Source organism: Balaenoptera ricei, chromosome 11 (genome assembly GCF_028023285.1).
Source record: "Balaenoptera ricei isolate mBalRic1 chromosome 11, mBalRic1.hap2, whole genome shotgun sequence".
Classification (NCBI taxonomy): Eukaryota; Metazoa; Chordata; class Mammalia; order Artiodactyla; family Balaenopteridae; genus Balaenoptera; species Balaenoptera ricei.
The window spans coordinates 14011259-14036957 of record NC_082649.1 but is presented as its reverse complement, the minus strand read 5'-3'; the positions used below and the strand labels follow the sequence as shown (position 1 = coordinate 14036957).

Below are 25699 nucleotides of genomic sequence, written 5' to 3'. Positions count from 1 at the left end.
ACATAGACACATTTCCTACATTTTATGCAAAGGGAAATGTCCCTAACTTCTTGTATCAACATGATGTAAACAGCGCAGGTAATGCTATTTTCATAACAGTCGAGTGTTTTCTCAAGGTTAGTATGCAGAGGCTGAGACCTACATAAGCTTAGAGTTAATAGAAGCCCTGTAAGTATTTTTTAATTTGAGGAACCTCTTTTTTTTTTTTTTTTTTTTGCTCCACCACACGGGCTGCGGGACTTTAGTTCCCTGACCAGGGACTGAACCCTTGCCCCCTGCAGTGGGAGCTTGGAGTCCTAACCACTGGACTGTCAGGAAATTCCCCTTGAGGAACCTCTTCTTGAAGGAGATAAGCTAATAGATAAAAATTATGCGAAATGCAAACCCCCTCGCCAGAAAGGATTCCATGATTTACTTCTGTCATAGCTAAATCATTTCCTAGATACAGTCTAAAAAGTTAGGGCATTTCAGTAAGCATAGGTCAGAGTATGGAATCGACTTAAGGGTTATGAGTCCATCCCCTTCCTTTGCGGATGAGGGGACAATGCAGCCAGCTGCAGCCAGAGAAATAGTTAGAAGTTTTGGTTCTTAGCTCCCAGCACAGCACACAAGGACACTTATACCATAATTCCTACCACCCATGCAAAGCAAAAATACATCTGCATAAAGTTTCTGGCAACATGAATTTATTAAGTATATGATTAAAAAAATTAACCATTCACAACGGTAGTTCAATGATCTAATTCTTTGACAAGCCCGTACACCTCTGAGGACAGAGGTTCTATTATTTGTCATTTTTATTTCACTTGATCTTGATGCCTTGATTGTAGCTGGTGCTGAAGCATCAAGGGCTGAAGTGGTGATACAGTGCAGTGGTCCATTTAGAACCTAGAATCTCTGAGTTCTTCTTTCTGACCCACCCAGCAGCCCACTGAGCCCATCTACCTTGAGATGAAGAACACACAGCTCTCCACGTAGTAGGGACTGGGATGGAATGGTGTATCCATCACCGTGGGCTCTGAGGGATCTGTGTGCCTGAAGCCAGAGGGAGACAGCCTCAAGGTCTGGTTTTCTCACCTTTTGTAACTGCTTCCCCTTGGTTAAGTTGTGCAAATAAAGCTGAGCGTGAAGGAGAGGACTCTTCTCTTCTGCCCTCACTCTCAAAAAGTGGAGGTGGCCCTGGAGGAGGTGGAGGAGGTGGAGGTGGAGGAAGGCCAGGCCCAAGGGAGAGGACAGACAACGCTGATGCAGTTGATGCTACTGGACCCTGTGGGAGAGAGAAGACGGAAAGCACTCTATTGAGATGATGTCCTTGCTGAGAGCTGGGATTCTGCCAACATCACTTAGAGCCTGTTGTCAGTGAGGGAGTGGGGTTTGAGATTCACAAAGGGCACCCAGGGGTATACCTGTGCATCATGGGTCTGTTTCGGAAGACCTGGGACCAAGTGGGGGTTTGCCTTGGGAACACGGAGCATCACGTAGCTGTATAACCCTGTCAGTAGAAACTGCATGTGCCAGATTCACACTGCCAACTCAGAGGCAAACAAAGCCATATTCACAGGTTCACGTCCAAAGCTCAGGATATGAATGAAACTGGACTTTGGCCAATTGATAATCATAAGAAAAAAGTGGTCCAACTAGTAAGAGGATTCTTTCGGGGACACTGGGAATTACAACCACCAATGAGAGAGAGAGAGAGAGGAAAAATATTCAGTGGTTAGTTTTTTGAGCAGCTAAAGAAAGAGATACTGAAACTCTTTCTCTGGAACTCATTTTTCAAGTATGCACGCCTCAAACCGAACCCCAAGGGAGGACCACGTGTGACCTGGACGCCTGTCAAACATGAAGGTGATCAGGGTCCGGATGCTTCTGACGGTTTGGTTCATCTAATGCTGACTTTTAGTAAACCAGAGAAAATTGTATTTTGCCTGAGCAAGACCTATGCTTATTCTTTTCTCTGCTATATGAAGTGCAATCCTTGTTTTCAATATGAAGTTCTAACAAATTCAAATGTCAGTAAAAGGTGACAGACAATAGAGGGATTTGTTTCAATGTTTTGAGAGGACCACATAGACGACGTTGTCACAGAGCTTAAAACTAGTAGGATAGAAACACACATATACAATAACCTTGTGTTATGTACCATATTACTTTTAAACCCTGAAGTAGAACTGTATGACTATGATAAAGAATGAGAAGTTAATTCAAGTAAAAAAACGGAAACTATAAAAATTGAGAGTGATGAAAATGTGCCTGAGGCTTATATATTTTCAATACCAAATACGATATGTAAAACATCACATAAGTGCTAAATATTAACAATGACAGCAGATCCTTATTTTCATAAACAACGCAGTATTACAAAGTGTCAATATCAGGAAGTTTTAATCTGTGGTAGTTTTCAGTTGAAAAAAAAAATCCACACTATTTTCAAAGTACTTATACAATCCCTATTAAGTGTAGAATTACCCTGAAAATAAAAGGTTCTTCTCTTACTGAGAATGCACATCTTAAAAACTGAGTAGGCTGGAGGTCTTGTCTCCCGAAATGATAATTTGTGATATTTTTTTTGGTTTATAAGGAAAAACAGACTGACTCCATCAGGATCCTTGGGCCAAGCAGAAATTGACTGCACAGTTCTTGAGACTGACCAATTTTTTTTTTTTTTTTAGCATTTTAAATATTTCCTATTATGTTACTGGGGTGAAATTTGAACATTTGCTCTGAATCATAAAGTGTAAAATATAAGCTTTGCACATCAAACAATATTCCAGTTCCAGACACTTAGAGCCACGACATATTACTTTTACTCATAAGCACATAATAACTCAAATAGTCAGCAAAGGGCCAGGCTCCTCTCCCACATCTGAAACACTGCAGCTTTAAAGTTCTCCTGTTTTGTGGAAAGGGGAGATGACACCGGCTTCTAAATCTTAGAATGACTTAGATGGTTCCCTAGCTCTCAGCATTCGTTCTTTAATGGCTCTCTCCAAGAGCCATTAAAGGACACTGAAACCAATAAGCCACATATTCAACTTCTTGGAACTCTGATACATTCAGATGGCTGACCCAGGAACACCAAACAAAGGATTTACTGCAACAAGTGTTGACTCTAAAACCTCCCCCCCCCAAAAAAAGGAGAACTCAGGACCAGCTGAAACTCTGCCATTGGCTTATCCGTTGTGCGTTCTGGCCCATTCCTGCATCGGCCCCAGTGAGAGCACACGCCTGGGCTCTAGTTTCCAGGGTGACTTGACAAGCAGTGCTGAGGGGCTTTACCGTACACAGTGTCCTCGAGAGCAAACTCAGAAAGTCCCTTAGCAGGCGCTCATGGGCTGCCCCTTGTGATGAACTTATCTTCGCCTCCTCTTCTCCTCCTGCAGGCATGTGGGACCAGAGCTTTCTGCGTTCTCATGTGCCCGGCATAAGCGGCAGCCGCACGGACTGGAATCACAGCCCGACACTGTCTTCAGGCATCCCGGTGAAACAGAGGCGAGAGGGGCAGGGAAGGGAAGGGAGCCAAGAATTCTGGAGAAGCTCATACGTGCCAGGCACTGGTTGTTTCCACTCATCTAACAGATATTTAATGCTCAGTGTAGGACAGGCTCTGTGCCAAGGGGTTCCCGAAGTTGTCCGAACATCAGAATCATCTGGGGATCTGTTAGAAGTTCCCAAGCCTAGGCCACGCGGCAGGAACACTCTGGGGAGGCAGGCAGCACATGGGCATTTTCTGAAGCTCCCTATAGGTGATTCCAATGTGCACACAAATTTGGGAACAACCACTGCATGCTTTGTGCTGAGATTCATCTGAGTCATCACAACCACATTACTAGGATTGAAATCCCCCTCTCACAGAAAATAAAGCAGGAAGTCAGAAAGGCTGACCCAATATTAAATGGCCAGTAAATGGCAGGGACATAATTCAAGCACATATCTGCTTGATTCTAAAGTCTTCTTCAGGGAAATCCTTTATGCTGTATTCAGACGTAAAAAAAAAAGTCACTAGTCAAATTAACCAGAGGGATGGGCGACCCTACGCATATGTAGTGCTGCTCCTGGGCCTCTGGCTTAAATATACATGAAGTGTTGGGAGGCGGTGTAATAATTTAATTTTTATCTCCACTACTCCTTGCTCCCTCCCTCTAACGCCTTAGCAGCTGACTGGGCTCCTATGGCCAACTCTGGAGCCAGCCTTGATCCCATGGGGATATGTCTTGAGTACTGACACTGGCATCTCAGCATCAAGTCACCCTGGACGCTAGTTTGTTCTGACTCTGTGCCTGCGTTCTAGCAACTGGACTCTTGCCTTATTCACTTTTCCTGAGTACCCACTGGTGCCAGTAATGGGGTACTTGCGCCCAAATCTCAGTTTCCTGCCTAGTGTCCAAGTTGTTCTGGGATGGGGACCTGCCCCCCGCCCCCCTGCCCGGGGGACTGGAGATTTAAGGGCATTGCCCCTGGGTGTGATTTATTCTTAGATAAAATCTCATGGCAGAGGTAATGCACCAGGTTGTCTAGACTGAATGAGAAGTAGTGGGTCAGATCAAGCCTACAACCTCGGTTGCCTGTTGAGGGATCTGCTGCTTCTTACTCTCAATGGGATATGGGCCCTGTGGGAAGACTAGCTAAGAGGGGAAAGGAGCACTGGCAAGGGGGCAGATCTGGCCCAGCTCACACTGTGAGTTAAGGCCGTGTGGGGATACAGACGGAAACTTCCAGTGGGCAACCTTATCTCTGAGCCTGCACCAGGAACCTGAGAGGGTCCTGGGAGAGTCACAGGGGATAACCTTTAATTAGGTTGCAGACTGCATTCACTTCCTGGAATAGAGGCTCTGGGGTCAGATCTACACATACAGAATAAAAGACATTTAATAAAAGATGCCGTTCCCTTGCAAATTATCTGAGTATTTCCGGTCCTTCTAAAAGAACCCTTAATAAAACAATCTTTGATGTTGTGTTTTACCCTAACAATTTTACTTCTACAGTGTAGAATTACACTTCTAAAAACTCAGGACCTACAGAATTATGATATCCTGTGACTTGCACAAGGTCACACAGACTGGAGAGTAAAGGTGAGGTGAGGGCCGAAATGAAGGAAGTCGAAGGGGGAAAGGCTTAACCTGAGTGAAGGAGCAGCGATCCCCACACAGATGCTTTTTAAAGACGCTACCTTATCCTGACGAAATGAGTCTGAAGTATCTTAGACCCCAAACTGGAAACAACTGAAAAACGCATTTTATTAAAGCCATTGTAACAATAGTTTCCAACTTAAAAAAAAAAAAGCAGGCCATTTATGATTTTAAGTGGCCATATTTAGGGTGCAAGCGTTCACTTATGTTGTAAGAACACAGCACAAAACCCAAAAATGCTGCTTTTGAAAGCTCTATTAAGGTTAATTTTGAGAGCAGATGTTTGATTATTTACTTTTTTTCTTTTGGAGTCGGGGTAGAGGCGGCACAAAGACTTTTTAAAACGTCTGCAAATCCCTTTCTCTAAATTAATTTCAACTGTCCTGGGAACAGCCGCTTCCTCTGCCTTTAAATATATGAACTATAACTATGAAATAATGAAACCATTGTATGTGGCATGTGGAAAGCTCGTAATGTTTTGGTTATATATACTATATATATAAAATTCTATAACTGTATTACATGGAATATATTTATGTACTAATGTGCATCAGAATTTTTTCCATTAAATGTCACTTGAAATAATTACTTATCACTTTATTACTTTGGAATTTAGGTTTTATTCTGAAAGGGAAACTATTTCTAGTTTTTAAACGAAATCTCCACATTGTTTTGACACATGTAATTAACAACCACTTCTATCTCCCACAGCCCATACCACTGTCTTAGTTATCCAGTTAATTCAGCTACAGTCTAGCTTTGGATCTAAATAATCTGCAAAAGGGACTCCAATTCTCCATTTTGTTGGGTCTGTTGAAAGTAGGACTAATAGACTACTTTTAGATGGCTTTATGTCTTTGTGACAAAATTAAGCAAAAAAGTGAAACATAGCTCTTTAGGCAAAAAAAAAAAAAAAAAAAAAAAAAAAAAAAAATCAGCTACAAAGAAAAGTTTTCCATCTAAGATTTTCTGTTTAAGAGTTACATTTTTGGGGAATTTTCAACTTTCACCTTTTAAAGTCTAAGATTTTTCAAATTCAGCAATAGGGGTAGCAGATGATTTGGTCTAAATAGAACCTCTTTAATAGATTGAAAGTGAATTAGAATAAGTAGGCTCGTTTGTCCATTCCACATTTGCCTAGAGCTACCTTGCAAGGAACTGGGTGTATGATGAAGTAGGCATACATCTTGTTTGTTAAGAAACTCATAATCTAGTGGGAGTGTCGAGTGCACAAAATAGTAGCTGCAGATGCAGTTTGATATGTGTCGTGTGTCACATGAACAGGAACACTGGGAGCACAAAGGAGGGTGTGGCCAGCTCTCCTCAGGACAGTGGGGTCAGGAGAGCCAGAGAATGGCTTAGGCCGGGGCCACACCATCGAATGCTCTGTAGAGGACACAGGTCTTATAAGGAGAGACTGAGGGAGAAATGTATATACACGTAACATTAATCTCCAACTTTAAGAACAGGCCTGGCAACCTACATCTTGGTGTGTATTTTTCCCAATTTCTTAAAAGGCAGAGACCAAGAAAATCAAAATACCCTGTGACAGTCTCTTGGAACAGATGGATTCTGTCCCTCACAGCAGAGCTTTTGTTACGATGTTTCTTCTATAAAACTAGCTTAGTGATAGTAATATTTTGAGCCACCGTCTTTAAGTATTTGTGGAGATCATAGATAAAGCTACAAAATGAAACAGCTGACATGCAGTGGCACTGTTTATGGGTTTCCTGCCCACCCCCCATCCTTTCCTTATGGCCACCACCTCAATTCCCCTTCACGCACACACACAGATGGCTGTCTTCAGTTTCTTGGTCAGGTTCTCTCTTTTGCTGTCCATCTCAGAGACAGCCTGGTCCATTAATCACCTGGCTTACACTTAATGCTTTCCAGGTACATTACATGTGCCCAATTACATACTTTAAAAGTGTTTAGGGACTTCCCTGGTGGGAAAGTGGTTAAGAATCCGCCTGCCAATGCAGGGGACACGGGTTCGATCCCTGGTCCAGGAAGATCCCACATGCCGCGGAGCAACTAAGCCTGTGCACCGCAACTACTGAGCCTGCGCTCTAGAGCCCGCGAGCCACAACTACTGAGCCTGCGTGCCACAACTACTGAAGCCCACACGCCTAGAGTCCATGCTCTGCAACAAGAGAAGCCACTGCACCGCAACGAAGAGTAGTCTCTGCTCGCCACAACTACGGAAAGCCTGCATGCAGCAAAAAAGACCCAACGCAGCCAAAGATAAATAAATAAATAAATAAATAAAGCGTTAAAAAATCACAAAGCCATTTCAGTCACAAATACACTTAGACTTATTATTTTAACCTGCTAAAACTATAGGACTTCACAGTGTTTTACAACTGAGCCTTTTGGCCAATGCTGTTTATTAGTTTTTCCAAAGATGGAGAATCTCAAATGATCTTAATGTAACATGGCATATAAATAGGATAATGATAAACCTCTCACATACCACAAAAGGAGGGAGGGATTAAAAGAAAGAACTACAGTTTCAGAACTAAAGACTAACTTTCTATATACATAAACTAGTTTTCACAGCAGTAAAAATACTTCACAAATTCATGGTTTAGGGTTTGTTTATATTTTAGACCTCAAAACTAGTTTTTTTCTATTTTCTGAAAGCTGTACTTAGATCAAGAACTTGGTGAAATTGATACATTTCCAAATTTGTCAATTTCTGTAAGTACGTACAAATTTTACATTTATATTTATACCACACTTTTATTGGCAGACAACCATTTTCAAGAAAAAAGATTGCACATAAACGAACATACAGATAATCATCCTGTACAACATGAGTATAAACCAAAGTGAATTTGTGACTTTAATGTCTGTTCTCTTATTTTTATCACTTCCTATAATTTTTAGACTTCTGCCAATGAAAACAAAGTTTCTGGGGGCCTTTCCAAGAAAACAGAGTTGTTAAAAAATATTACAATGAAGAGCTATATAATATTTTAAGCATATGTTTATTAATAATTTTTAAAAAGTCGATTTAGGGAATATTTCCTATTTCATCTATGGTAACAGAATACTACTCGAATTTCAAGTTTCCATAAAAATACCAAGGGTACTTATATACCGTCAAAATAAAAAGATGGTCCCACAATTATGAAGGAAATGTAAGGCCCATTTTGATCACTTTTCTTCAGAGGCAAGACGACAAACTCCCTTAGCCCAAGATAGAGGTACAACAGGCAAGGTAATGAAAAACCCAAATCTCACGGTTTCGCCAATGGCTTCTGATGGTTTCCTCATCCTCTTTCTCCCCACCCTCCTGGGGTCTCTGTATGTTATTCCTTTGATAATCTGGAGAGATGTGAAATATGGCGGTAGATGAAAAAAGAACAAGAAACAAAGTCCCTTCAGAGAAGGAAAAACAGCTTTAAATTGGAAAACAGCCTGAGAATACCTTACACAGTCTATATCAGTTTGTGGAAACCAGTAACTTAGTGTTTTTATGCTTACTGTTTCCTAATTTATAGATCTGGATGTGGCCCTTCAAAAAACATAGGTGGTGATTCCTGTTTTACATGCCCAAAGCAGAGATGTTTGATAAAAGTAGACCAAGCCCTCAGAGCAGATTCCAGAGAATATGTTGAACACAATCTAATTTGCTCAAGTGACCCAGCTATTTTGCATAAATTGTCTTCATAAGTAGCTTTAGTGATTGGTTTGGCCTTTTTTTGCTACTGCTCTGTGGACCAAATCTGGGATTCCCAGATTGTTTTTTCTTCTTGTCTGCCAGCATTGGCAGCTTCAAAATATAATTTCTCATAAAAAAAGGAAAGATAAAATTAAATTTTCCATGGGAAAAATTTCCAGAGTTAAAGATAGCAGAATATACCCATCAAAGAGACAAACTATAGATAGCCAACAGTTGTAAGACTGAGAGTGACGTGTGGCTTGAATTATCTGGACTGTGACTTCATTTGGCCGGAAAAGCCTAGATCTGAACTATCATTGAATTAAAGTTTCTGCTTTGCTTTTGGATTTTAGGGTCATAGAGAAATAACTGTATTTCTTAAATTATCCATACTTGGTAAACGGCAGAGGTGGAGAGTGAGGCAAAATGATAGCTGTTATAAAGATGATTTACATTTGGCTCTGTATTATTTACATTATTTACTTAGGAAAAAATTAAAAAATAGAAGCATCAGCATCTCCTGAGGTTTATAGCTGAGCCGCACTAAAGACAAAGTAACTTTTGCCTCAATTCCAGTTCCAAAGTTTGCAGGAAAGGTCTGGGAAAGTGTCTGTGATTAGCTCAGCTTGTATCAAGGGTGCAAGCTGGACCCATAAATCTGGACTTAGCTCTATGTTATATTCTATGAAGGGTTTGTTTTACCTTTAGAAGACAATCTGCACCTTCCCTCCATCCCTTCTTAAGAAAACCTTTTTACTTAATCTAATATTAGCTTGTATTTCCTGAGTTTATACCAACTGGGAATTAGGGGCATGCAGATGGCAAGGGACAAGTGCAGGGAAGGCATTTGCCATTGCCTATAAGAAAATGCATTGTACATTTCCATTACCATCATTTGATATAAGAAATAAAGGAGGGCTTCCCTGGTGGCGCAGTGGTTGAGAATCTGCCTGCCAATGCAGGGGACACGGGTTCGAGCCCTGGTCTGGGAAGATGCCACGTGCCGCGGAGCAACTAGGCCTGTGAGCCACAATTACTGAGCCTGCGCGTCTGGAGCCTGTGCTCCGCAACAAGAGAGGCCGAGATAGTGAGAGGCCCGCGCACCGCGATGAAGAGTGGCCCCCACTTGCCGCAACTAGAGAAAGCCCTCGCACAGAAACGAAGACCCAACACAGCCATAAATAAATAAATAAATAAATAAATTTAAAAAAAAGAAATAAAGGAACAGTATTTACGTGGCTCTTAAACAATGAACACCATCTGTAGTTAGTGGAATAAGCCTCTGGAAATTTCACTGTGAAGAAATGCAATTACCAATTACTGTGTTCAATTTAGCAGAAGTGTTTGGACATTGTCTGTATTTAAGACCCTGTACCAGTCACTGCTGCAGATCCCAAGCAGAATGAGAAAGAACCCTGCTTTCAATGAGCTCACAGCCTCAGAGGAGAGAAAAGACACTTCCATGCTCCCTGACAGCAGGCAACTGGCTCTTAGCCTTCATGTTTCTGCTCAGGTTGTGCCTTTGTTTGGAAGGCTCTTCCCCAATTTACTGTCTGGAAAACTCTTACATACCCTTCAAGGCTCAACTCAAAGTTCTCTTCTTTTTGTAGGTTTTCTGGAACTCTCCTAAGAGGAAATTTTCTGTTTCTCTATTGCAAGGGCTCATTAGGAACACCCTTATTATGTTACTTCACATTATATCGTAATTATTTGTCTGTGAATTTGGGTTTGGTCATGTCTTGAGCCCGAGCTCTGAAAAGCCACTCATTATTCATCTTAATGTCACCAGTAATGCACCTAGTGCCTGAAACGTGGTAGGTGCTTCATAAATATTTACCAAAATGAATAAGTAACTGCTTTATAAGGTAGAAAGTGCTAAGCATCATAAAAGAAGTACAGATTTTAAGAAGTACTAGAGGTTCTGTGGAGGAAAAGGATAACTTCCAGCTTGGAAGGGCATGGTAGTAAGCAAGGGAGGTCAGAGAGGCTTCTGGGAGAGAAGACCATTCGAAATAGACCTTGAAGGATGGATGAGTCAGATTTGACACAGAGAAGCAAGAGGAAGGGGATTCCAGGAGGAGGGTACATGAACATTGTCATTAAAACAAATAAATGCAACTGAATTGTTAGCAATCACACAAGAACTTACAGATCCACATAAGTACTGTCTTTCAAAGCATTAGCTTCTGATGCAACACACTTGTTTAATAAAACTACCAGTATTCAAAACTTTCTTTTCGGACTGCCTTCAGACCTGTTTACAAAAACACACATACCAAATAATCACTCATGCCTTTGTATTCTGCTCTTTTTGACTGAAAAGAGTATTACTTGAATTAATCCTTCTCCAAAGAGGGTCTCAATGGCTTTTGGCCATTTGAAAAGATAAAATTCACGTGTAAAGAAGGAAGACTTGCTATCACTTAGTATCCTAAAAAGGATGGGCCAAAAATTTCATCTGCCATTGCCTTGCTCACTGGAGGTGGGGAGGGACATAAAGCCATACAGCCCTGGCAGCAATTACTGGGAGGCCCAGCCTCAGGCAGTGGAGGCTTTGAGGCATTCCCCAGGGAGTTAAGAGGTTGGACCCAGAGGTGTGGCACCTCAGGGATGAATGAAAACTCGGGGTGGAGGGGTGGCGGTGGGGCATTGTGGCTCGCTCTGGGCTGGGACTGACCGCCAAGTTCAAAGTCTCCTCCTATCCAGGCACCCCCAGCTCTGCTCTGGGGAGCACCTCTGCCTGCACCTTTAAACCACAGCCTCCTGACTTTCCTAAGAGGGGTTGGAGGAGAGAGTAGTCAACAGGACACCCCCAATTACACCACTGCCTTCAACACTATGCCTTAAAGAATTTTAAATGAACACACCTTAATTAAAATATTCCCAAGGTGATGGTTTAAATAAATTAGGAACATTTATTAACTTGCTGGCCCCCAGGTTTACAGAGTTTGAGTTCTTGGTTATAAAAAAGTCCTAGTAAATAAAATAATCTTCATCATTAAATTAGGCAGTTTTAAAAGCCACTACTGTGTGATTTAGGGAGAGAATAAATACGCTAAAAACATTTATGCATTCGTATCAACTAGCAATAAAACTCAAAGGTATTTATGAGATAATAAAAATAGTCCTAAATATAAAAAGCTTGCTTACAGCTTCATAGTACAGCTAACTCTAAACTACTGTGTATGAAATTGTAGATATTTATTTCTGACCTACACTTACTCTACTGAAGATATAGCAAAGGTAAAAATAAAACCCACAAATAATCCCCAAACTTCAAAAGGCAGAAATTGAAGCTATAAGCAATAATCCATCACGTCAGACACCTGGTCCATAAGTAATGAAGAGATCATTACACAAAATCTTTTTGCTCCATGATTCTATAAAACTGCATCTACCTCCAGCCCTTCAGAAATTGCATTCTAAAGGTCACTAATAAGATAGATGTTGGCAGCCTTTTTCTAACCTTACCCTCCCCAGATTGTCACAGTTGATCAGCCAACCCACTGTTCTTAGAGCTTTGAGACCCTTGGCTCTTAGTTCTCTTCCTTTTTCTTGTTTTTGTCTCTTTGATTGATTTATTCCATTCTTAAGTAACAGTGTCCCACCAGGTTTTACCCTTCATCATATTCTCTTTTTTCTATCTTCTCTTCTGTTTAACTATCATCTCTAGGTCTCCCCCTTCAGTGAGTTTCAGACCTGCATTTCACCTGCCTGCTCCACCTCCCCATCTAGATGGACATCTCACCTGTGCCTCAAATGCAACATGGTGAAAACTCAGGTGAATATTTTTCTTGCTTCTCTACCAGCTCCTCCTGTTGATATCCCTATTTTTATTGATGTTACTATTATTCTCCCAGACTTCCAGATTGGAAACTTTGTGTTTAGATTTGATTTCTCTCTCTCTTTTTGTTCTCGAACTCAGTGTCCATTTCATCTCTTGCATTCCATTGTCATTGTCACACTCAAGGTCACATACTCATTATCCCATCCTTGGCATCCACTGAAGTCTCCTAGCATGTATTAGGGCCTCTAGTCTCTTCCCTTTTCCATTTATCCTGAACAATTACTAGATCATTATTTATAGTGAGCAACTTTCTGCTTAAAAACCTATGGTGTACCCCTATGTTCAATGCACCATTATTTACAATAGCCAAGATATGGAAGCAACCTAAGTGTCCATCAACAGGTGAATGGGTAAAGAAGATGTGGTAAGAAGAAGATATCAAGTGTATACAATGGAGTATTACTCAGCCATAAAAAATGAAATCTTGGGACTTCCCTGGTGGTCCAGTGGGTAAGACTCCACACTCCCAAGGCAGGGGCCCAGGTTCAATCCCTGGTCAGGGAACTAGATGCCACATGCATGCCACAACTAAGACCCGGCACAGCCAAAATAAATAAAATAAATAATATATAAATAAATATTAAAAAAATGAAATCTTGCCATTTGTGACAACATGGATGGATCTAGAGGGTATTATGCTAAGTGAAATAAGTCAGAGTAAGAAAAATATGATATGATCTCACTTATATGTGGAATCTAAAAAACCAAACAAACACACAAAACAAAATGAAACAGACTTATAGATACAGAGAAAAAAACGGGTAGTTGCCAGAGGGGAGGGGGATAGTGGTAGGCAAAATAAGTGAAGAGGGTTAAGAGATACAAACTTACAGTTATAAAATAAATAAGCCACAGGGATGTAATATGCAGCACAAGGAATATGGTTAATAATATTGTAATAACTTTAGGAAATGATAGTTACTAGACTTATTGTGGTGAACATTTCATAATGTGTGCAAAGGTCAAATCACTATGTAATACACCTGAAACTAACATAATATTGTACATCAACTTTATTTCAATTTAAAAAAAAGCCTGTGGGTAAGGAAAAAACCCCGCACACCACATATGGACCCATCTTCTCAGGATAACACATAAGGATTCCACCACATGGTCCCAATTTGCCTTTCTGGTCTCATCTCCTGCCATGTTCAGCTCTGCAAAACTAACAGCTTTTCTCTCAAAGTACTTAGTTCATGTCCTTTGTGCCCAATTCTCTGCTGAATTCTCTGCTAAGAACTGCCCTTTCCTTTACTGTCTGCCTAGGAAACTCCTACTGTCCTTCAAGACCCAAATCAGTACACCTGAAACTAATATAATATTATAAATCAACTACACTTCAATAAAAACAAAACAAAACCAAAAACCATAACAAAACAAGACTCATATCAAATGTAGCCCTTTGTTGCCCTTCCTGCCCACCCAGAAGTCTAATTAGCAAGGTTTATTTTCCAACATGGCCTTGTATTGTTATTTATTTTTTTGCATTGTAATTAAAACCTGCTGCTTGATGGCAGAAACTGTAGCATTAATACAATGTCTGGTGTGTGCTTTGTACGAGGTGGGTATCCAGTAAATGGTTATTAAGTAAATGAATTGCTAAACAAATGAATGAGTAAAAACTAATGGCCTTCCTTGAGTCTCCCACAAATTGGATTCCTTTGGTCCAGCATGACTATACTAGAGCAGTGCTTTTCAAATTTTAATATGCATATAAATCACCTGGGGAAATCTTGTTAAAATGCAGGTTCTGATTCAGGAGGTCTGGGGTGATGTTTGAGATTCCGCACTTCTAACAAGTTTCCGTTATCGCTGCTGGCCCAAGAACCACACGGGACTACGGGATTGGGTATTCCTTCCATGTCTTCCTGGTCTATGTAAGCACCCTGCTTTTGCTTACCTCTAGCATGCTATGCACCCTATTCTATCACGTTGTATCATTTTTATGTTCTTCAGCTAGAATGTAAGTTTCTGTGGACAGGAACTGCGTCTGCTGTGTCACGTACCCATCTCTGTATTCTCAGCACCTTGCTGAGAAGCTGGTCCATAGAAGGTGGGTGCCTCAGCGACGTTTGTTTAATTTCTGTAGTCTCTTTCAGGCTGAACTCAGAGCTGTTTCCAACCTAACTTCATTATCTGTGTGTTTAGAGCTCCTTTGTTAGTCAATGACACCCCTAACTCCCTCTGAGCAGTCTGGATCTCTTCCAGAGGAGAACGAAAGGAACTGGCTACCCAAAGCCCCAAAAGGGAGCCAAAAACCCAGGAGTGAGGACTAGACTGACCACCGATATGGTCAGGTAGACTGCAGAGACCCACTCTCCGTAGACCCATAGAGGTATTCAGTGAGCTTGTGGTCTAGACGAACAACACACCAGCTGAGGTTTCACCTATTCACCTTGATTAATAAACCTAAGGCACAGGTTTGGTACAAGTTCTAAATGAAAATTTTGATGTAAAAGATTGAGGACAGTTTTTGCTTGTAAAAATCAAGAGGAAACCAGAGAGGCCAGAAGACTTGAAAACTTATGAGACATACATATTTAATCATGTGCTACAGAGTCTACATTATTTATGAGTCAGGACACCCTCTGGCTGTGTTTTAATGTGATCACCAGCAAACTGTTAAACTTCTGCTTTGTTAATGGACATTTGGCCTTTACATTGAGAAACAGGCTGAAAAGAAATATCTACCTGGAGGAAAAGGAGTGATCATAGAGTGTCCTGCTTTGAGAAAAATCAAACCCCGCCTTGTCTATAATTGTGACCACTCCCAGTGATCTCATTTACTGGAGGCTCAGGGGAGATTAGGATGGATGACAACTGGTGCATAGATTTAAAAAATCCACATTATCAGTAGAAAGAATTACATCACCACAACATAAGACTTTATACACATTCATCTATGTGTAGTTTTATTCTATTCTACAAATAATTATACCCTGGCTGTTCTCAAAACTAATTTGGAAAGACACATAAAAGGACAAAAATATGTCAACAAATGTCACACCAGAAAGTTAAGAAAACAACCACACTGTATCCTATTCATAGAATTATTTTCATGACCTTTTTTCCTGGCCAGATCGACAGAGAACAGAATAAAAGTTGGATTGCTGATCTGGACAATTCATAAAAAGAATCAGTTATTTCGGTCATTATAAGCGTATAGATCAGGCCTCTGTCTTTCAGCTTAAGTTATCTGATTTGCAGGAACTGCCAACGAATATTACAAATCTGACCAACTGCAAGGGATGATAAATAATAGTGTCTCCATTGGGTTCCTGCCAAGAGATCAATTTATTCAACAAAGTGCATTTGAAACCCAGGGCTGAGGAAACTATGTAAATTAATATGGAAAAGGGTTCCCAATAATTAAACTAACTGAAAACTGCAAGTCATTTCTGGTGCAGAGTCTTTCCAGTCCATGGTCATGTGAAAAAAAGCTGACAGAATGAGAAGATTCCATTTACCACAGTAAATGTAACAAGAAATTCCAGATAGATTACTCCACAGCTGCTTCCTCCCCCAAAACGCACCCACCCCGACGCCAGCACACTTGTGCACACACACGGACCCTCTCTCCAATCACTGTCCTGAAAAATTGCTGGCCTCAAAGATTTACATTTTGTGGAACAACTGAAGGGCACAACAGTTGCCTGGCACAGCTGCAGTCTGAACACAAAGGCTAGGAGGTGGGAACAGCAAGTTCAGTTCCAACTGTTAACTCAAGGGAAAGAGCATTTCTCAGAGCAATGCAAGCTTGGAAACTCAGTCTAGAGCAGCATGCTGTTGGTCACTAACACTCCATAGAGCTCAAATCTCAAAATCCAATTTGAAAATAGAAGAAAACAATGGTTACTCAAAATACTTGAGATGTTAAGTCGCCATAAGCTTTTTGACTTTGTCCATTGAGATGGAATGCATTTCTTAAAACTTCTGAATATTGCAGTGACAATGAATGCCAACACCCCACCTTTCTGCATACTTTTTGCAGACTTGTGATAAGTGGGCAAATAAATGAAATGATTTTTATTTATCTTTTCCTCCCAAAGGCTATTTGATCAGATAATTCTAATAGCCTTTTCCCTCTTCTCTGCAATAATGCTGTGATACTGGCTGTAATTGTTTATGATTTATTTTGCTGGTATGTCAACAGGCCATAGTAAATGAGAAGAAATCAGTTTGATTTATTCTAAGGATTATGTTTTGGAATCTTTTATATAGTTTTTACTAATTTAGATTTAAAATGAAAAACTATAATTTTTATAATATACTTTGTAATAGTTTTTTTTAACCCCAAACTTTAGAAGAAGATAAAAATATTAGGAAATATATTTCTATGCATATATCTTAAAGTTTGCCATAAGATTTTGTATATATGATGTTATCACTGAACCAACATTTTCTTACATAATCATTCCTCACTTTTAGTATCTGGTCAAAACTTTATCATACTACTTTTCCATGAAAGAAGTGAAGTAGATGCTCTGCTTTATAACGATTACCATTTTAAATAGATTTTGCCCATATCATAACATGTGCTCAATAAATAATAGCTGTCATTATTATCATGGCAATCCATACCTCCTAATGTATGCTATAAGGATTATATTTTATATAAGTAGATAAATAAATATTTATATTTATATAACATTTATGTTTTATAACATGTTTTTCAAAATGTGGGATGTGACCCATTAGTGGATCATGGAATCAATTTAGTGGGTCTCAGCCAGGATTTTATAAAAAAATGAAGTAAAACACAAAAGAAAATATCTGAATGCATTCCATGTGGTGAAAGAAAGTATTGTTTTGTGAAACGTGTTTTAGTATTGTGAGAAGGGGGTGTGTGTGTGTAAAATATATTTCTTACTATGGGTTGCCTTTAAAAGTTTCAAACTCATTGTTACAAAGCATATATTTCTAACAAACATGATGACAAGATAAGTGTTCACTCTAGAACAAAGGAAAACAACTACATTTATTTATCTGTAATAATCGATCCTTCTTTTTTTTTTTTTTATTTTTTAAAGTCATCTCTGGGCCTGATCTGCACGTGAACCTTGAATTCTTTTTTTTTTTTTTTTTAACTTTTGGGTTTATTTATTTATTTATTTAATTATTTATGGCTGTGTTGGGTCTTCGTTTCTGTGCGAGGGCTTTCTCTAGTTGCGGCAAGTGGGGGCCACTCTTCATCGCGGTGCGCGGGCCTCTCATTATCGCGGCCTCTCTTGTTGCGGAGCACAGGCTCCAGTCGCGCAGGCTCAGTAATTGTGGCTCACGCGCCTAGTTGCTCCGCGGCGTGTGGGATCTTCCCAGACCAGGGCTCGAACCCGTGTCCCCTGCACTGGCAGGCAGATTCTCAACCACTGCGCCACCAGGGAAGCCCCGATCCTTCTTTTTTATATTCAAAACATAATTACTCAGCTTTGTACATTGCATTAAAGGTATTCAAACCATTTAAAAAGTAATTTTCTATTCATTTTCCATGGGCACTATTGGAGAATTAATAGGCCAGTGTCTGTTGACATGATTATTTTCCACAAATGGATTCTCATTCCTTTTCCATTTATCTACTGTGAAATAATAAGACATCCAAGGATTCTTGATGTTTAGTTTTCTGTTTTCTCATGATGTCCTATCTCCATGGTAAACATGTGACAATTCCCCTTTATGACAAATTGATCTATAACAAAACAGCATCTCATTTGAAATGTATGAAAAATAATTCCAATTAGTCTACACAAAGACCCACCTACCTCCACACATACCCTTCCATATTAAAACCCTTCAAATGTTTATGAACTCTCTTTACAGAATCATAATGTTGTGGGCAGAAGAAAAATAATCAACTTACTGTATCTTGCATTTCTTATGGAGAAAACAGGCAAAGTAGAAAATAAAAAGAAGCATCAGTCTTTAGAGGTCAGTGTTAACATTTGTACCACAAGTGTTGGGGAACAAGTGTAGAAGTCCTACACTGCTTTGAAAAATCACAAACTCTGCCTTGGTATTAAGCCCATGCTACTGAAAGCAACGTTCTGTGTGAAGGTTAGTTGCTGGTTATGACTGTGGGGAGAGTGAGGGTTCTACCTTTAAACTGAGTTCACAAATATGCCACTTCATCTTCTCAACATTTACTCTGGTTAGACCATCCACTGTGACAACCGAAAGGTAACATTCATTTCTAATGGACTGAAGTTTCCACAGGAAGCCTTTTTATAGCAAGTGTAGAGATTTTAAAGAGCAGGGATGATCCTAAGAGTACCCTAATTCACAATTTAGTTCAAACTATTTACTGAGTAGATAGTGCCTCCATGCCAGGCACTATGCGAGGGGCTGGAGACAGAGATGAGTTTCCAATCCAGTAGGAGAGCTCCAAAAACACATAAAAAATTACAATTCTATATGTAAAGGGATATGACTGAGGTATACTGAAAATATGAAGGAGGCATAGAGGAGAGCCATCAAACCAGACGGGGCACCAACGTAGTTCAATGGAAGCTTCTTTTTTTTTTTGGCCAAGCTGTGTAGCTTACAGGATCTTAGTTCCCTGACCAGGGATTGAACCCAAGCCCACGGCAGTGAAAGCACCAAGTCCTAACCAGTGGACCATCAGGGAACTCCCCTCAATGGAAGTTTCTTAAAGAGATGATGTTGGAACTGAGTCTTGGGGAAGAGGGTTCCCCAGGGAACTCAGGTCATACAGCATGATATATGTTCAGGACATCGCAATAAAGGTTAAACAATATGAGACTTGCAAATTTTGAAACAATGACATTTTGATTTGGTTCAGTCTAAGCACTGCATGTGTTCAGAATTTCACAAGTAGTTTGGTAGTGCTGGGCCAGTGAGACAGGGGAAGACAGGAGAGACAAGGTGAAGAAGAGGGCAAAAGTCAGATTAGAATCTCATGCGGGAATTCAAGTCGGAACAGACACAGGTGGGATTTTATCCTAGGACTAGGATACCATTCAAAGCACTAGGATTACCGAAGTATTGAAAAATATTACTTAGTAAACTTTAAAATGCCAAAAGGGAAATTTAAAACATTTAAAAAACATTCTATTCATAATTCTATCTTCTTAAAATTATAGCTATTCTCAAATCTTCTTGTTTCCCTCGATTTTACTCACACAGTTTCTTAATACACGTGCCGTCTTAGTGCTCATAACTTTTGCATTCTACTTTATCACTTAACATTGACTGGTAAATCATTTCCCATGTAACCACCATATGTGGTATTGTAATAACCCCAGAGTATTTCACTGGGTTCTTCTGACAACTCAACCATTTTCTTTTTCTGTGTCATATAGGCAGTTTCCAGACTTTCCTATGACAATGGCATTTTCATAAGCAGCTTCTGCATGTATATTTTATCTTATGCTTTCCTTGAGGTAAATTCTAAAATTGCCAGGCTACCAAGAATGAATATTTTTATGACCTTTTGTTACTCAGGTGGAAGAGGGCTGGGTACTTACTGTTTTGCTCCAAGTAAGGCCTGTAGTGTGGTGTTCTTTGATGTATGCTTGAAGCTCACTCCATATGTTCAAATACGACTTTACCCAATCCACATGGCGTAAATCACTTTGTCATAAAAGAGAGCGGAAGAGAGTGGATTTAGGATCTATTTAAAGACATTGGGGAGCACATGGCAATCCAGTAACTAAGGCTCCAGATGACCCTGTCTTTCTAGACCAGTCAGTGTGGACTGATTCCGAAAAGAACCTTGAAAGGATGGTGGTCCTGGTCTCCCCTGAGGAGCTGGGTGCCCTGAGCTCCAGTGCAGAGCAGAGAAGCCCACGGAGAGAGCATCCACCAAACTTAGTTCATCCTTGTGTCATCTCTCACGGGGAGATGAACATGGAGGGGAGACCATTTCTCTCTATACTGCTTCTGATGCAAAATGAAAAACAATGCACTTTCAAGCAGGAGAATGGTACAGAAAAGGAAAAACGTCCTTTGGTTTGTTTTCTAATAATTTGTGGACTTATTCGGTTGAAAGTGTAATCAAATTGGAGAATTTTGGGCTGATAAGGAAAGTTGCTATAGTAAGAAAAATGACTTCCTACGAATGGGTAACACTCAATACTTCTAAAGGGACAGTCACTTAAATTACTTCAATTTGATACTCATAATGACAAATGCAAGCAAGGCAGGGCATGACTGGTATTTTTATTCAAATTTTACTGAACCAAGAAGTGGTAAAATGTTAATCCAACTTTTAAAGCTGGATTAATATACAGGATTGGGAGAACTGTTAGAAATATTAAATTTATAGGTAGGCAAAAATAGTTGCATTTCCTTTGGATTATTTCCACTCACACATTTTTTCCTACTTTGAATAAAGTAGTGGTAAATGAGAAAATGATGAAATCTCAGTTAACAAAAATTTAATCACAAACCTGGGCCATTAATCTGAAGACAATCATGGAAGGAAATCTCTATTATTCAAGCTCTTGTCAGTAATGACTTGTCTCTGGACATATTCTGTTTTCCTTGAAAAGCTCTAAGTACCACGAGCATGTTTAGAATCCTACTGTATTAGGTCATGCCATTTAAGAAAAGGGAAATGGGGAACTGAAGTCATAATTATCTGCCCCTCAAAGAGGAAAAACATGAGTGTGATTTTGTTCTACATCTTTAGATTTACTGACTATAATGATCAAATCTATGAAATAGTTCATTGTCACTTTCTCACTTTTACAATCAAAACCCAAACCCATATATTTATATATATGGTCATTTAATACATACATGTGCATATGTACAGGTGTTGTACCTACAACACACGTCTGTAGGCATTCTAGAAAAAGCAGGCTGCACGTTCAGTACACGTCTATTAAAAAGTTTAACAAAGGATGAAATCCAAACCTGCACAGGCAAATTCATTTTTCTTTTAACTATTACAGTATGATTTTAACTTGAAGAAAGTTCTAGCAAAACTTGTAATAAGGCATAACAGTATGGTGCCTTTTAACCCGAAGTCAGTTTCTAAGAGACAACAAATGGAGAAGGACTCAACTATACCTCCAGAGCTGCAAACCCAGCCTCAGTTCCACTTCCCCTGTAAGAAGCTATGGGAAGGACATGTGACTCAGATTATGACTGATTATGACTCAGAGAGGTCTTACCTCTAGAAAGTCAAAATAATTAACCTGCTCTATTCATTTATTGAAAAAGAGCCAAGCAACCAGTCAAGCCAGTCGAAAAGGTTGCACATATGCAGAGTCCACTGGCCACAGCCCTTCTGTGTAAACCACAAGGAAGCCTGCCTTTCACCTCCTCCACCCACGGGCCTGTCTGTCAGGTAGGCAGCAGTGAGCCTGCCTCACTGGCGATGCCTCATCAATGAGTCTGCAACACCCCACAGCCCTCACTGAGCTCACACAGAAGGAAGACACAGCCGGCTTGGGTGCGCCCATAAATGGGTGTTGAGTGAGTGGTTGTGGAGTATTGTGCTTTGTTTGGGTTATCGATCCTGGAAGCTCAACGGTGACTTGGGACTGGTCTGGCTACTTGTCGAAGTGAGGTGAATAAATCCACACCCGTGGCTGCATTTCCCCAGCGTATTACATACTCTTCAGGTGGTCCATTAAGTTTAAATGAACTGTCCTTGATGCTGTCAGAAGTACATTTTCTACTTAATAGCTGACATTGAGGAGCAAATACTATACTCTCTTTGTATATGTACAAAAAAGTGGAAACCTCTAACCCTCTTGGCTATACTACCACCTGGTGAGAATCACTCACACCCATGGGCCCAAGATACACTCAAGTAGGGACTGGGAGGAGGATAGGAGCTGTAGAACTGAGATAAAAACAAAAATGGCCTCCAAGGGTGATATGCAAAAAGGCAGAGAGTTAGGTGTCTTGAATAGGCACCTCTGTATATTCTGAGAAAAGACTAGGTAAAGAGGTCTTTCATGATGTCGAAGTCGTCATGGGCTGTTCATGCTGACATATTTTTGCAACTTAAGCTTGTTCTTTCCTGAACTGCTATTTTTATGTAAGCAGGGCGGATTGTCTTGCATTTCTTTTTTTTTTTTAATTTTTTAATAGATCTTTATTGGAGTATAATTGCTTCACAATACTGTGTTAGTTTCTGTTGTACAACAAACTGAATCAGCCATATGCATACATATATCCCCATATCCCCTCCCTCTTGTGTCTCGCTCCCACCTGCCCTAACCCAACTCTCTAGGTCATCGCAAAGCACCGAGCTGATCTCCCTGTGCTATGCTTCTGCTTCCCACTAGCTATCTATTTTACATTTGGTAGTGTATATATGTCCATGCCACTCTCTCACTTCGTCCCAGCTTCCCCCTCCCCCACCGTGTCCTCAAGTCCATTCTCTATGACTATGTTTTTATTCCTGCCCTGCCACTAGGTTCATCAGTACTATTTTTTATTTTTTTAATTTTTTGATTCAATATATACATGCCAGCATACAGTGTTTGTTTTTCTCTTTCTGACTTACTTCACTCTGTATGACAGACTCTAGGTCCATCCATCTCACTACAAATAACTCCATTTCATTTCTTTTTATGGCTGAGTAATATTCCATTGTATATATGTGCCACATCTTCTTTATCCATGCATCTGTCCATGGACATTTAGGTTACTTCCATGTCCTGGCTATTGTAAATAGTGCTGCAATGAACACTGTTGTACATGTATCTTTTTGAATTATGCTTTTCTCAGGGTATATGCCCAGTAGTGGGATTCCTGGGTCATACGGTAGCTCTAGTTTTAGTGTTTTAAGGAACCTCCATACTGTTCTCCATAGTGGTTGTATCAATTTCCATTCCCACCAACAGTACAGGAGGGTTCTCTTTTCACCACACCCTTTCCAGCATTTATTGCTTCTAGATTTTTTTGATAATGGCCATTCTGACTGGTGTGAAGTGATACCTCACTGTAGGTTTGATTTGCATTTCTCTAATAATTAGTGGTGTTGAGCATCTTTTCATGTGCCTCTTGGCCATCTGTATGTCTTCTTTGGTTAAATGTCTATTTAGGTCTTCTGCCCATTTTTGGATTGGGTTGTTTGTTTCTTTAATATTGAGCTGCATGAGCTCTTTATATATTTTGGAGATTAATCCTTTGCCTGTTGTTTCATTTGCAAATATTTTCTCCCATTCTGAGGGCTGTCTTTTCGTCTTTTTTATGGTTTCCTTTGCTGTGCAAAAGCTTTTAAGTTTCATTAGGTCCCATTTGTTTATTTTTGTTTTTATTTTCATTTCTCTAGGAGGTGGGTCAAAAAGATCTTGCTGTGGTTTATGTCAAAGAGCGTTTTTCCTATGTTTTCTCCTAAGAGTTTTATAGTGTTTGATCTTACATTTAGGTCTTTAATCCATTTGGAGTTTATTTTTGTGTATGGTGTTAGGGAGTGTTCTAATTTCATTCTTTTTACATGTAGCTGTTCAGTTTTCTCAGCACCACTTATTAAAGAGGCTGTCTTTTCCCCACTGTATGTTCTTGCCTCCTTTGTCATAAATTAGGTGACCATAGGTGCATGGGTTTATCTCTGGGCTTTCTATCCTGTACCATTGATCTACATTTCTGTTTTTGTGCCAGTACCATACTGTCTTGATTACTGTAGCTTTGCAGTATAATTTGAAGTCAGGCAGCCTGATTCCTCCAGCTCCATTTTTCTTTCTCAAGATTGCTTTGGTTATTTGGGGTCTTTTGTGTTTCCATACAAATTGTAAAATTTTTTGTTCTAATTCTGTGAAGAATGCCATTGGTAGTTTGATAGGGATTGCACTGAGTCTGTAGATTGCTTTGGGTAGTATAGTCATTTTCACAACATTGATTCTTCCAATCCAAGAACATGGTATATCTCTCCATCTGTTTGTGTCATCTTTGATTTCTTTCATCAGTGGTTTATAGTTTTCTGAGTACAAGACTTTTGCCCCCTTAGGTAGGTTTATTCCTAGGTATTTTATTCTTTTTGTTGAAACGGTAAATGGGATTGTTTCCTTAATTTCTCTTTCTGATTTTTCATTGTTAGTGTATAGGAATGCCAGAGATTTCTGGGCATTAATTTTGAATCCTGCAACCTTACCAAATTCATTGATTAGCTCTAGTAGTTTTCTGGTGGCATCTTTAGGATTCTCTATGTATAGTATCATGTCATCTGCAAACAGTGAGCTTTATTTCTTCTTTTCCGATTTGTATTCTTTTATTTCTTTTTCTTCTCTGATTGCTGTGCCTAAAGCTTCCAAAATTATGTTGAATAATAGTGGTGAGAGTGGACAACCTTGTCTTGTTCCTGATCTTAGTGGAAATGCTTTCAGTTTTTCACCATTGAGTATGATGTTTGCTGTGGGTTTGTCATATATGGCCTTTATTATGTTGAGGTAGGTTCCCTCTATGCCCATTTTGCCTCTTCTCATTCATACTGCACAGTTCTATAGTCTCCAACACGAAGTGGCAACATTTGGAATTACATCATTGGGCACAATTGCCTCAAACACAGTTCTCTGGGTGCAGGGAGTCTGTTACTGAGTATCAGTAATTTAACCAAAGTTTCCTAGGGTGGGAGAGACCTCAGGAGGAAAAGAGGTGGGCGGAAGTCTGTCTCGAGAGCTGCACTTCCTAAAAGCTCTAAGACCTGTTTTGCTAACATAGAATGACTAAACTCTATGAGGGGAGGGGAACACTGAGGCTGGTTTTTGTCTTATTTTGTTTAGTATAACTGTTCTATTGGGATATAATTCACATCCCAGGCAATTCATCCATTTAAGGTGTACAATTCAATAGTTTAGTTCAAATTGTGCAGTCATTAACACAGTGGTTTTAGAACATTTTCATCACCCCCAAAAGAAATCCTACACCCATTAGCAGTTACTCCACATTTCCACCCAACTTCCCCAGCCCTAGACAACTGCTAACCTACTTTCTGTCTCTATGGATTTGCCTATTCTGGAATTTCATATAAATGGAATCATACAATATGTGTTTTTTTGTGTCTGACTTCTTTCACTCAGCATAATGTTTTCAAGGCTCATCCATATGGCTACTTGTATATTTCATTTTTAAAAAAATGGCTGA

The 25699-nt window shown here is 39.8% G+C and overlaps 1 protein-coding gene across 2 annotated transcripts in view; it reads right to left on the bottom strand.

The window, feature by feature from the left end:
- CAP2 (cyclase associated actin cytoskeleton regulatory protein 2) overlaps nt 1-25699 on the bottom strand; it is a 137163-nt gene that overhangs the window by 17821 nt on the left and 93643 nt on the right. The window contains exons 7-9 of one of the 2 annotated variants that reach the window (XM_059937998.1): nt 20122-20227; nt 8376-8459; nt 1078-1267 (exon numbers count right to left, since the gene is read on the bottom strand). In XM_059937998.1, coding sequence (XP_059793981.1) covers nt 1078-1267; nt 8376-8459; nt 20122-20227 — 380 coding nt within the window. The remainder of the gene's footprint in view (nt 1-1077; nt 1268-8375; nt 8460-20121; nt 20228-25699) is intronic. The other variant, XM_059937999.1, reaches the window with a different exon arrangement.